This window comes from Vicugna pacos, chromosome 13 (genome assembly GCF_048564905.1).
Source record: "Vicugna pacos chromosome 13, VicPac4, whole genome shotgun sequence".
In the NCBI taxonomy this organism is placed as follows: domain Eukaryota; kingdom Metazoa; phylum Chordata; class Mammalia; order Artiodactyla; family Camelidae; genus Vicugna; species Vicugna pacos.
In genome coordinates, this window is record NC_132999.1 from 49658956 (window position 1) to 49671338 (window position 12383).

At 51.9% G+C, this 12383-nt stretch overlaps 1 protein-coding gene across 1 annotated transcript in view; it reads right to left on the reverse strand.

Annotated features, from left to right (window-relative positions):
* The window catches only part of MAN1C1 (mannosidase alpha class 1C member 1), a 122039-nt gene that overhangs the window by 6566 nt on the left and 103090 nt on the right, over positions 1-12383 (reverse strand). Inside the window, exons 7-8 of the mRNA XM_072975087.1 lie at positions 9871-9964; positions 4929-5044 (exon numbers count right to left, since the gene is read on the reverse strand). Of these exons, the coding sequence (XP_072831188.1) occupies positions 4929-5044; positions 9871-9964 (210 nt within the window). The remainder of the gene's footprint in view (positions 1-4928; positions 5045-9870; positions 9965-12383) is intronic.

Genomic DNA, 12383 nt, shown 5'->3' on the forward strand with positions numbered 1-12383 from the left:
TCCAGGCCGCCCAACACACCAGGCTCAGGACAAGGACCCCCAGATGCCCAAGCACAGTCCTTTCACTACCCGACAGCTGCTTCTTTCGGTGGCAAGGGGCTTTGAGAACCCTCTGCTGCTCCCACAAAAGGTGATGCTGTTGGAAAAGGCTCCTGGGATGTTGGGGGGTGTAGGTGTCAGGCCATTGTGCCTCCAACTTCCTGCCGTTAGTCTCTGGGAGCCACCCACACAGTCACAAGGCTGGACTCGATGAGCCTGTGGGTCCTCATCTAGGGCAGAGCCTCTGGGGCTCCGGACTGGGCCTCTGACTCTACTCTTGTCCCTCCAGGCTGTTCTCCGGGGGTGGGGGGTGCGTGGTCTCTGCACTCTGTAAACAGCAGACCAGACTGTGTCTCCTGCCTGTTTAACAACTCCCACAGTTTCCCAGGGCTCTCAGACAAAAGTCCAGCACTCCTTGATCTGTATCTTGAGGTTTAGCCTAATGCCTCAAACATGACGCCCAGGTGCCCACTCCTCTGGTTCAAACCCCATTTCTACCAGTTCCAAGCTGTGTGACGTTGGGCAGGTTCTATGTTCTCTCTGTGCCTCAATTTCCTCATGTATAAAATGGGGATAAGAGCATGAACTGCTTCATAGGATTGTGAGGGTTAAACTGGATGTGTCTGCAGAGCTTAGCGTATTTCTCAGCACAGGGAATCTTTAATAAATGCTGGCTATTATAATTCCTCTCCAGTCTGCCCTGGCCCTCTCTCCTTCTGCCCCTGCCCCAACCACATTGGCCTCTTTTCATTCATGTGCCACCCACCCCCCACACTTCTCCCTCAATGAAATTTTCGGAGCGCTGTGTTCAAGGCCGGGGACACAGCCCTGAAGACCAGCCTGGACCCAGCCTCAGGGAGCTCACCTGTAAGTGCAGAGACTTTCCAAAAAAATCAAATAGAAGAATCATGATTTGTGATCAGTTCTTTGGATGAAACAAATTGAGGGGCTAGACAGAAAGAAGCTTAGGGAGGGGTCCTACTTCGCAGAGCGAGGCCACAGAAGTTCTCTGCCCCATGACCGCCACGAAGACCATTTTCCACCTGTCTCAGGGCTTTGCCGCAACCACTGCTTCTCCTGCAAGCTTCTGTCCCAACTCTACCTCCACCTCTGCCTTCAGGTCCCTCCAGAATGCCACTTCCTTGGCAAGGACACCCCAATCTATCCCACTGTGGCCCCGTTACTCTACTACCCTGTTATCTTTCTACATGGTGCTCTTCCGATGTGTGTGTACCCATTTCTATGTGTTTCTGTGGAACATCTGTCTCTCTCCCAGGACTGAGTGCTGGGTGATGGTAGAAGCCACCACCACCAAGCTCCAGCCAATGCCTGGCATGTGGGAGATGCTCAAACATTTGCTCCTTGATATGTTTTTCCCTTTTCCCTCTGTAAGGCCCAGGCTGGTGGGCTGGCTGCAGGACCCTCGCTGAGTGGCAGATGGGGAAGCTCTGATGATGTTAACGCGTCAAAGCACCTGCTCCCCATGGGGAGAAGCACTGGGGAGGCCAAGAGAGCTGCCACCTCTGGGCTGGGCCCTAGTTCCCGGGCAGAGTTGAGTCCACTGCAGCTGCTCTGCGTTGCTAAGCATGCTGGTGTGGGAACGGGTGGCGGGGCTAACCCCGGGTGCGGAAACCTGGTTCAGTTACTCGTTGTCAACACTTAAGAGAGAACACAGACATCGGGGAGATCCCAGGAGGCCTCCCTACTGCAGCTAGAAGTCTGCACCTTCAAGACTGTCTCCCACCAGTTCTTTCTATTTGGGGTTAACCTCAAGCTAAATAATTGTAGTAAAGAGGAAATGATAGGACAGTCTCTCTTTGAGGTTACAAATGAGACAAGCAAATGCAAAGGTTAAAAACAAAACAAAAAACCAAGGCTTTCTAAAACCCTAAGCGAAACACAGGACAGAACAGGCTGGCAACTGACTGGTAAAAAGGCTAAAGTCATAGCAAGAGGCATAGCAAAGAGCTGAGTTTGAATCTCAGTTCTGCGGTCTGAGAGTTGGGTGCCTTTGAGCAAGTTATTTCACTTTTCTGAAAACTCCGCTTCTTCATCTGTAAAATGGGAATAATAACTCCTGGGATGGTCATGAGGCGGGCTATTCAAAGACTGGCTCAGCACCTGGCACTGACTGTTCCTTCCACTGCCTCCTGGAGGGCACTCCACCTGCACACGCCTGAGAGGGCCCTCAGGCCAAGCAAGACCCTCTGTGATCTGGCAGCTGGTAAGCGGAGGCAGGAGCCCTGCATGCGGAGTCAGTGAGACTCGTGTTTGCGCCCTGGCTCTGACGCTTGTTGCTATGTGATCTTGGGTGTTTCTGAGTCTCGGTTTCATTATCTGCAAGAAGCGGGTAAATAAGACCAGCCACCCAGCATACCTGCCCAGAGGGGCCTGCGGGGACAAGAGCTCCCTGTTCTTCTCGTTGCCCCCTCTCCCATGACCCCCAAGGGTGTGCCCGGCCAGCCTGTCTGAACCCCCCACGCCCATCCTAGCTGGGCATTGCTCTACCCAGCACACAGGAGCCCCTGGGGCAGCTCTCAAGGCTGTTGCTTGGGCCCCAGCCCAGAGGTTCTGAAGTAACCTTGTTGGGGTGCAGCCTGGGCATTGGGATTTTATAGCTCCCCAGGTGATTTTTAACATGGCAACAAGGTTGACAACCACCAGAACATTCTTCAAAGCCCCAGACTCGCCAGAGGCCCAGCCTTTATCCAGGGTCAGAGACACTGCAGGCTCTTCACTGGGGAGATCAAATGCAGGAGCAAAGCTGAGTTCTCTCCTGTTCAATCAAGTGCTTCTATAAAGCTCCCCGTTTCCTTAAATAATTCATGGCCATTTCTTCCCTTGAAGCCTCAACTACAGTGTGCCCTGAGGGCTAGGAACCGGGCTGCTCGTTAACTTTATGTTTACTCTGCAAGGAAGGCAGAAAGGGCAGAAAGGGCCTCTCCAGGCAGCACACCCTGCCACCGGCTGAACCTGAATGCTAATCCCTGACAGGAAGTGCCGGCTGCAGTTGAAGCTCAGCCGCAGAAGCTCAGAGTGAATGGGGCTGAGCCGGACTGAGCTGGGACTGGGGTCCCAGAAGCTGCTTCATGACTGAGGTCTTGGTGCCAGGGAGCTGGGCAGGGAAAGTTTATCAGCAAGCCCACAGTTTAAAGGATGTACGGCCTGGGAGGCCTGTTCCAATGTGCTTCTTTTAAAGACTACCATTCCTGGCCAGATTCATGTGATCAGACTGTAGTTGTATATCATTCATCCATCCAATCAACTGCCCACACCCATATCTAACCACCGATCCACCCATGTCCACCTATCCATCCATCCTTCCATCCATTCACTCATCCATTTATCCAACCATCCACTCACTCATCCATCCAATCATCTATCTGCCCACCCACCCATCTATATCCTTCTTGCCTTCATGCCTTCTCGCCCTCCCTCCTTCCTTCCATCCATCCATCCATCCATCCATCCATTTGTTCACAAAATAGTGATTGTATGACTCCTAGGTACTAGGCAGGTACCAGGCATTGTTTTGGGAGTGGAGCATTCAGGGTGAATGACTAGACAAGATCCTTGCTCTAGACAGCTCAAGAAGATAGACAATAAACAAGAAACAAATATGCACACATGATCATTTTAGATGCTGATAAGGGTGAAGACGACTAATAATAATAATCCTAAGGTATGTGAAAGAGAGAAGCCAGGAAAGGCTAATTTCAATGGCATTTGAGTTGACCAATGAGCAGGACGCAGCCATTTGAATTAATATTCCAGGTAGAGCGAGTACAAAAGCCCTGAGGTGGGAATGAGTCTGATGTGTCTGGGGAAGGCAGGGACCAGAGCTCAGAAAGTAAAGGGGAGAGAGTTCAGGTGACTGGCAGGCCCAGATTAAGGATGGTGGGCAGAGGTGAGGAGCCTGGTTTATTCCCAGTGCTAAGGGAGCCACAAAGGGAGGGACATGCATTTCCAGCTCCTCTGGCTGCTGTGAAAGAACTGACTTAGAGGGAGGGTGAGGGGAAGCAAGGAGTCCAGTTTAGGGGACATAAGGTAGTGGCTTAGACCAAGGTGGCAGCATCCAACTTGATCAATGTACTTTTTGAGGAAACTAAGGCCTGGAGCCTGCCCAGTGCCTTTTGTTCAGTTGGGCTCAAAGGTATCTATTAATGGGCTGATGGGATTCCATAGGCCCCTTCCCAACAGCCCAGGCTAACCAACTCCCCATATGTTCTACAGCCCCTGCCTCCTTGGAGGGACTCATCTGAGCCTAGCATCCTTGTTCATCCCACACTCCATGGACAGACCAGGGGTGCTGAGGGACAGCGGGGAGAGCTTGGGGGCTGGCTTAGGAGACCTGGCTCTAGCTCCAGCTCCTCCAGTTCTGCCCTGTGTGGCTTCCCCTCTCTGGGCCTTGGTTTCCATCCACATAATGAGAAGGCACAGAACTGGAGGCCCCTCCCAGCTTGGATGTGCTAATTATGTCACTTCTGGTTCAGCAGGAAGATAACTGAAGGTCTTACTTTGGCAGCCTCACTTGGGGGCTCCTAACCTACTGTCTGGCTGTGCTCTGGGCTCTGACACATCACCTGAAGCACAGACGCTGTGGTTTCTGAATCAGACTGCCTGCTGCTTCCTGTGAGACCTCAGACAAATGACTTCACCTCCTAGAGCTTGGTTTTGCATGTGTAAAATGAGGCCGCTCACAGGGCCCTAATTTCAAGGTGTTTGAGAAGAGTCACAAGATAGGGCGTACAAAGTGCCAGGCTGGGGAGGGGACTGTCTGGCTGTTCCTCTGGCCAGCTAACCCGGAGTGAGGGTGGGGGGTGGGGGTCTCTCAGGAGAGACCAGGAGCCAATGACCAACCACCCATGAAGAATCAGGTGCCATCTTACCTCCAAAGCTTCGTAGTACATATCTTTAGCCTCCGTATCTGTCTTGGCCGACATCAGCCAGGATTTGATCAAATATTCATAAAAACTGTCCCCGAGTCCTCCAACCGAGACGTGGTCTATGAGGGGAGAGAGGACAGGAACATGATCGCCACTTGCTGAGGCCAGCGGTGGGACTAACCCTGTGCTACTTGCCCGCCAGCTTTGGTGGGGAGCGAGCATTTAATCCTCAGCCTGTAAGCCCTCAGCAGAACAGGGGATGAGGGAGGCACAGCCTCCGACTGGGGAAACCAGGGCTGATTTGAGCATGCTTGTCCTGCACAAAAGTGCAGAGGCTTATCCAGCTGCGATAAATCACATGGCTTTGGTAGGCTGAGGACGGCAGGGCCTCTGGTTATCAACTGTAAGTGAGTTGCATTTCTTTAAAAAGATAATCCGGTAGCAGGAAGTTCAGAGATTTTTATTACCCGGTGACAAACATGGTAATTAATGCTGGGCAGGTTCATAAAAGGCCATGGAAAGGAGCACTGAGAGGCTTAATTTAGTTGGTCAGAGCACAGAGCCCTTCTGAAAAAGCCGAGTTTAAATTTAGCAAATTGGGACAAAGGGAGTTCAAAGGAGCAGGGGGAGAGGAGGGAGGGAAAACCAGGTTGAAGACGCCTCCCTCTGACCTGGTGGGGCAGGACCTCCAGGAGTGAACAGGTGTCCCCACCCAGGGCTGTCCGAGGAAAGAGGGCTGACAGAGGAGCACTTAATTGCAGAAGACAAGGAAACACTTCACTCACTGACTCTAACAATTAACAGCAGTGAAACATAAAGGCGTTTAATAGATACAACAAAAAGCAAACTGCAGTTCTCTGTTAAGCAGAGAAACAGAGAGAGGAAGGGAAGGGGGTGGATTAAGGCAGAGTTGGGGGAATGGGAAGAGGAATTTCAGCTCCTCTGGAGAAAGAGTGGGTAGAAAGAGAGAGGAGAGGGAAAGTGGGGTGGGGGAAGAGAGAAAGAAATTGAGAATACAGCAACAGTTACCATTTGCTGAGGCCGGGAGCTTTACTGGATTATTTCCAACAATATTCCCAAGAATCCTGTAAGGCAAGCACTATGAACCCTATTTCCCAGATGAGAAAAGTGAAAGTTGAGCCTAAACCGCTCAGCCAAAGCCACCAAGCTGGTAATGCTCTCACTTTCTGCATCTTTACACAGTCAATCAGAGAATGAAAACAGACAGAAAGAAAGGATAAGTGTGAAGAAAGGACCAAAAGTCGGAGGGTAAAGACAGATGGGAACCAGGAAAGGGGGTGACCGGAGGCCCCCTCAGTAAACCAGCCCTTCAGGGCCCCAGCCAGCCCCTCCATAAACAAATCCTGGCCCAGCAGGGGTTCAGCAACGGAACAAGCACTTATAAAAATGGGAACAGATCAGATAAAGCTTGGGGAGACGTGGGAGGGGGTGAGTATGGCTGGACTTCGTTAAGTGACAAGAGAAGATGGAACCAGCACAGCATCCTCTCCCCCATCCTCTGCCCTGGCAACCCCGTTCCTAGGGGGAGGACACAGCTGAGGCAAGCACAGAAATGGGGCGGACCTGTGCCAGGCTCGGGATGTGGATGGTGTGTCCACGGCTGGGGCAGGAGGTCTGTGCAGAGGAGGGTGTGGGGAAGCTGGAGGTCAGAGCGGGTCAACCTCCACAGAAGGGGCCCTGGCTGGGCACACAGCCGGGGGCATGGTCACCACACTCACCTCCCGGGCCTGCCTCCTCTCACTGTTTTTCCTCCACCCCAGATACTGCTAGCATCTCCCTCCCTGCTGCCTTCCATGCTTGAGCTCACCTGTGATGATCCTCTGCCAGGGATACCCCTCCCCACCTTGCGTGGCTAATGCCTCCTTGCTGCTTCACCTTCAGCTCAGGAAGGCTTTTCTCCATGTCCCACAACACTGAAGTTTCCAGCAGCAGCTGGCCCACATTGCTGGGCGTGAGCCTTGCCCTTGGCTGCTCCCAGCACTGTGTTCTCAGCACCTGTTAGTGAGTCTGTCCCCCACAAGGGCTGTGGGGAGGGACCACGTATGACTCACATTCATGCCCAACACATGTGAGGCACACAGCAGGTGCCCAGCGAGCCCTGAATGAGCAGAAGGCAGGCAGGGAAGGGCCTTGAATGCCAAGCCAAAAAACCTGGACTTCATCATATGACTGCAGACTGTGTGAGTGACAAGATTGAGGGCTTCACCTGGCAGGTGTGTGCAGGAGAGGGTAGGCAGGACGCAGGAGTTCCACAGGCAACTGAGACGTGACAGCCTCTTGGGGATATGTGTATAGTCTCCCAGGGCCTTGGCTGGAGGTCCCACTGCCGTCTAGCCATTGTGTGTGTAGTGTCTTTCCTGGCAACATGGGGCACACGGGGAGAAGAGCAGGAGTGGGAATCAGAGACATGGATCTGCCACTGGCTCAGGGCCAACCAGTACTCCCTGGGCCTCAGTCTCCTGATCCGTAAATGTGACAGGCACACAGTTGGTGTGCTGAGCCCTAGAGCAGAGGTGTGTTCTGCTCTTCCTGTCCAAGTCAACAACTCCCATCACACTCCCATCACACTCAGCAGCAGGAGGCAGCCACCCTACAAGCCTGGGAAGCTGCCGGCAGAAAAGCAGCATGAAGCTGGGGGAGGCCGCCAGGCTGGAGCTGATGGGCAGCTCACGCTTCTGCTCCAGGGGAGAATATGCATTTGCCGCTTCTCTCTCACCAAGGATGTGGGATTCAGGCAGTGGACAAGGAGGACGGGCCACTCCAGGGGCCAAGATGAGGGGCTAGTGGCTCTGTGAGCTCTCAGCAGCTCTGCTGGGGTTGGTCTCATCTGTGTGTGGTGCCAGCAGGAGGCTGGTGGACTAATCCTGGCTGTGAAATCCTAGTGGCGGGCTGTTCTGGCCTCCTGTTACCATAAAGCGCAGCTTCAGGCAGGAGTGGGGAGCAGGCAAGAGCAGAGGCCTGGGGCTGGGATGCAGCCCTGGTTGTCCCTTGACTCTCTTAAGTTGCAATTTCTGTGGTTGCAAATGGGCTACACAGAGGACTCAAGGGGAGAAAAGAACACAACTTAGCTTATACAAGTTGGGAATGTTATCATCTATTGAAAAAATACACAATCACTGTAAAAAAAAATGAAAACCACAGAAAACCTGAGATGACCCCAGGTGCCAAAGTCAGAGGAGGAGGAAGGCAGATGCCCAGATGAGCAGGGCTCTTTATAACCTTCCCTCTGCAATTCAGCAGGCCTCAGATTTATATTTTATTAATATGAATCAATTTTCCATATGTGACTGACTCTGTGACCCCTGGTGCAGCCTGAAAAGAAAATTATGCTTGTCAGCGGGTTGGGGGGCCTCCCCTGTAATTTGCCAAGGTAGCTGTTCAGGCTGGGAAGCCACGCCCCTTTCTTTCTTTTTATGGGTTTTGCTGCATTGTCCTGGAGCAGCTAACGCCGGCAGCTGCGTAGTTTATCTCTTTACCCAGTCTGGCCTTGCAATTAAAGGCAGTAACAGTTATTGAACTGTCTCTTCCTGTGGCCATAATCTGTAATTCAAACCTTCATCTTCTCCCAGCACTTTGGAATTTGGCACTCTGTTTTGGTTGAAAATACTTTGCATTTCTATAAGCAGTTTTTACAGGAGGCTCCTTAAGAGTGAGGTCATTACCAAGGAAAATTCCTGGGTCTAATTTTCTGGGCTTCCTGGACCTGTGGATCATGGAAGCTCTGGGTTAGAAGGACGGGCCTCTGTAGCTTCCTCACAGTATATTTGCAGGCTGGCCAGCTGGCCCTCCAGGCCCCATGGGCATACTTTTAGTGATGGGCGCTCATTACCTTTTGGGACAGCCCCACGTCATCTTTGGAAGACAAGTGAAATCTGCTTCCTGCAAGCTTCTGATCATCATTCCCACATCTCTCTAAGGTACATTAAGAACATTAAGAATCTGCTCTTCTCCCATTTTGCAGGAGAGGAAACTAAGGCTCAAAGAGATAAAGTGAATTCCCCCAGCTGTGCAATGATTAGACTAATGTCTATTTTCTCCTGAGCCCTTGCTGATGCCATAAATGGGGTTGGAGGCAGGGAAAGGGAGACTGGCCCTTGTTTGGGTAGAGGCAGTGGAGGTGGGGCTCTGTGCAAGTGTTGGGAAGTTCCGAGAGGCAGGCCCCTTAGAACCCGCCACCACCAATTTGTGCTGTGACCACACGACCAGGGCCTTGGTCAGGAGGCCAAGGCAGAGATTTGCTTCTTATCAAGGGTGCTATCCTGGGGGCCCCTAGCCCCTTTCTGTTTCAGTGGGTGGAACTGGGGGCTGTGAATGAGAATCCACAGGTGACCCACAATTGTCTGGTTGAAAAAAAGCCTCTGAACATAGAACAGCAGGAAATCCTGGGATTGATTCTTACAGGTGGAAGATACCAGTGATGAGTTCATGATTTTTATAATTGCTGTATAGTTAGGATCTGATTAAATATTTTTTAAAAAGTTAAAGTTGGAGGTGGGGAACCAGATCAAAGGGGCTGGGAGAAGATGCATGGCTTTTCTCGGAGCCCCTTTTGTAGTAAACATCTATCTGGAACACTCCTGCAAGTTTGGGGGATGATGAAGGAGGCTGCAGTGGGCATGGTAAGAAGTGGAAGGCTGTAGCCTTGATGGAAGGCTGGAGACAGCCAGCATGCAGGGGATGCACAGGGAAGGGCCTTCCTATATGGCAACCATCATATCTGTCACAAGGGCAATGAGAGCAGTGAATACTCCCCCCGATGTCTGGCAGGCAGGTGGTATCCAGGAGCCTCGAGCAAATGCCTCACTGGTAGGTGGCTCTGATAAATGCATCGCTCCTCACTCTGCCCAGGGTGCCTCGCACAGTGGGGCTGGGAAGCTTGGCAGGAGTCTGCTGAAGGAGGGGGCAGCAGCGGCCTGGTACTCACGTTGCATCCAGTTCCCACTCACTGGGCTGAGGAAGTTGGGGTAGAGGCCGAAGGGCTTGTCAATCTTCCTAAGGACCTTTCGGATATTCCTGACCTGCCGAGAGATGGACACCAGGCACATCTTCACTTTCCCTGGGAAGCCTGCCAACTCCCAGCTCACTGAGGATGGAGGCAGCTGGTTTGGGTCCAGAGAGGCAGGAAGGGAGAGTGGAGTAACCAACAGCTGGTTCCACCCGGAGGTGTGAGCTGGCCCTGCCCTGTTGCTCAAGTACCAGGTGGGGCATGACCCCCACCTCTGCACTGACTGCTCTGCCTGGGGCCCTGCCGGTCCCCACCCCTCACCCCTTCCTCATTGTGTGTCCCTTCTGAGGACGAGTCTTTTTAGAATTGGGTTGGTATAAGTGATAGTAACTCATTTGTAAGTGCTAGACAAAACTGCCTTTTTAATAGGTCAGAAATGGTTAAACTCTGGCAATTTCATATGGTTCAGCCTGGTAATACGTTATTTTATCTGACACCGTAGGAAACTTTCCAGAGAAGCCTGGGCTCCTCAACATTCCTGTTTCCCTAACAGGTATCTCAGGGTTTTAATAACAATAACAACAGCTGTTAACATGTCTCAGTTCCTCTGAGCCATATATGATCTCCAACTCTCATAACTACCTATACAGTACTATTATCTCAGTTTAACAGACAAGACACCAAATCTCAGAGGGGTTCAGTCACTTGCCCATGGTCACAAGGTTTTAAGTGGCAGAACCAGGACTTGAGTCAGGTGCATCTGATCACTCAGAGCAGCCCCTAGGTCTGACACGCATCAGGGCAGGGACCATGCAGCAATGCGTAGCAGAGGTCACCCCATCTGGAGCAAGAGGCTGGATTTGCAACCTCTGGGGGTAGGAAGGGAGAGAGGCGGGATGGAGGAAGGCATTATCCATCGGCGTGTGCTGTCTGGCAGTACACGGAATTCTCCCAGTACAGACTCTGCAGGACAGAAGGGCCCTCGGGGACTGAACTGTATCACGCTCGCAGATTTACCTACAAGGCGAGGAGCAGGGAAAGCAGGCTTTCAGCTGTCAGACCTTTCTTTCCAGGGGACGGCACTTTGCTTTGCCACATCAGATCTCATATCCATTTATGTTAACGGAGTCCATTATCAGGGACAGGAGTGTGCTTGTACCTGAGTTATTCTCAACTGTTCTGGTGGTGAGCAGTGAAGCAGGCTAAATTAGCTCCCCCAGAGGGTACGAGCGCTTCTAGAATTTGGGCCAATTTGTTGACTGCCAATAATCGCCTCTGTGGGAGGCATGACGAGGGATGAAAGTAGCTGGAGAATGTAAATGTAGAGAGAGACAGACAGGTGGATGGACTCTTGAGATAAAGCCTGAAGCCTGTTACACTGATCTGGTCTTGAAAGTATGTGGGCTTCAGAGCTGGAAAATCTTGGGTTTCAGTCTCTACTTTATCACTTACCAGCTGGATGACCCAGGACAAGTGATTGAACCTCTCTGAGTCTTAGTTTCCTCTTCTGTAAAATGGGGATAACAGAAGACACACACCTCGTAGGGTTGATGGGAGAATGAGAGCTACTATTTGGTACCCTACACATAGTAGGTGCCCAGGCAGTGGTATCTCCAGACTAGTAGGGACTAGACCGAGCCCTTGTGTCACTCCAACATCACAGCCATGACATTCCTAGAGGAGCCTGGCTCAAGAGCAGTGGAAATAGGGAGGCTGTGGGGAGGGAGGGCCTGGAGGCAGGAAAAAGGATCAGAAAATAAGACCCATCAGAAGTGGGATTGAATTTATTGCATGAGCTGTTGAGCTGGGGCATCCCAGGGAGGCAGAGTCCTCTCAATATAAGGAAAAGCTTCTGAAGGGAGGTATGACAACATGAGGGGCTGTTCAAGGGTAGTAGTGAGCCCCAGCGCAGAGAAGTGACCTTAAGAACATTTGGGTGGATTCCCACACTGAATAAGCAGTGGTCCTAAAAAGCACATGGATGCTTATTTAAAATGCAGATTCCTGGGCCTGGGCGACATTCAGAAATCTTCACCTGCGCGCTAGGTGATGCTTTCAGGCTGGTTGGCTGACACAAAACTGGAAGCCACTGGGCAGAGGTGTGACTCTGATCTCCCAGCTCCCTTGGCATTCTAAGAGACTAACATTTGGGGGAAAGAGAAGGGCTGGGGAGTGGGGGCCTCCTTCTTCTTGGAGGGCAGGACTCAGGAAGGGACAAGTGGTATCTGAGGGTGGTGTGTGTACATTTCCCTTTTTTGCGTTTAGGGTTAGACCTATGGAGACACTTCCAGATAGTGGGACTGCCAAGGGCTGTGACACTGAGGAGCTGCTCCTGGAGGGTATCACAGGCGGGCAGGAATGGCCAGCTGTCAGGATGGACGAAGGCCTGGATGCCAGCTCTCTGCACCCCTTGTGGCCATAGCCAGCCCAGTAACAATAAGAAGGAACAGACGTGTGCCTTTACTGTGGAGTGAAATTGCTTTGCCAGCCTG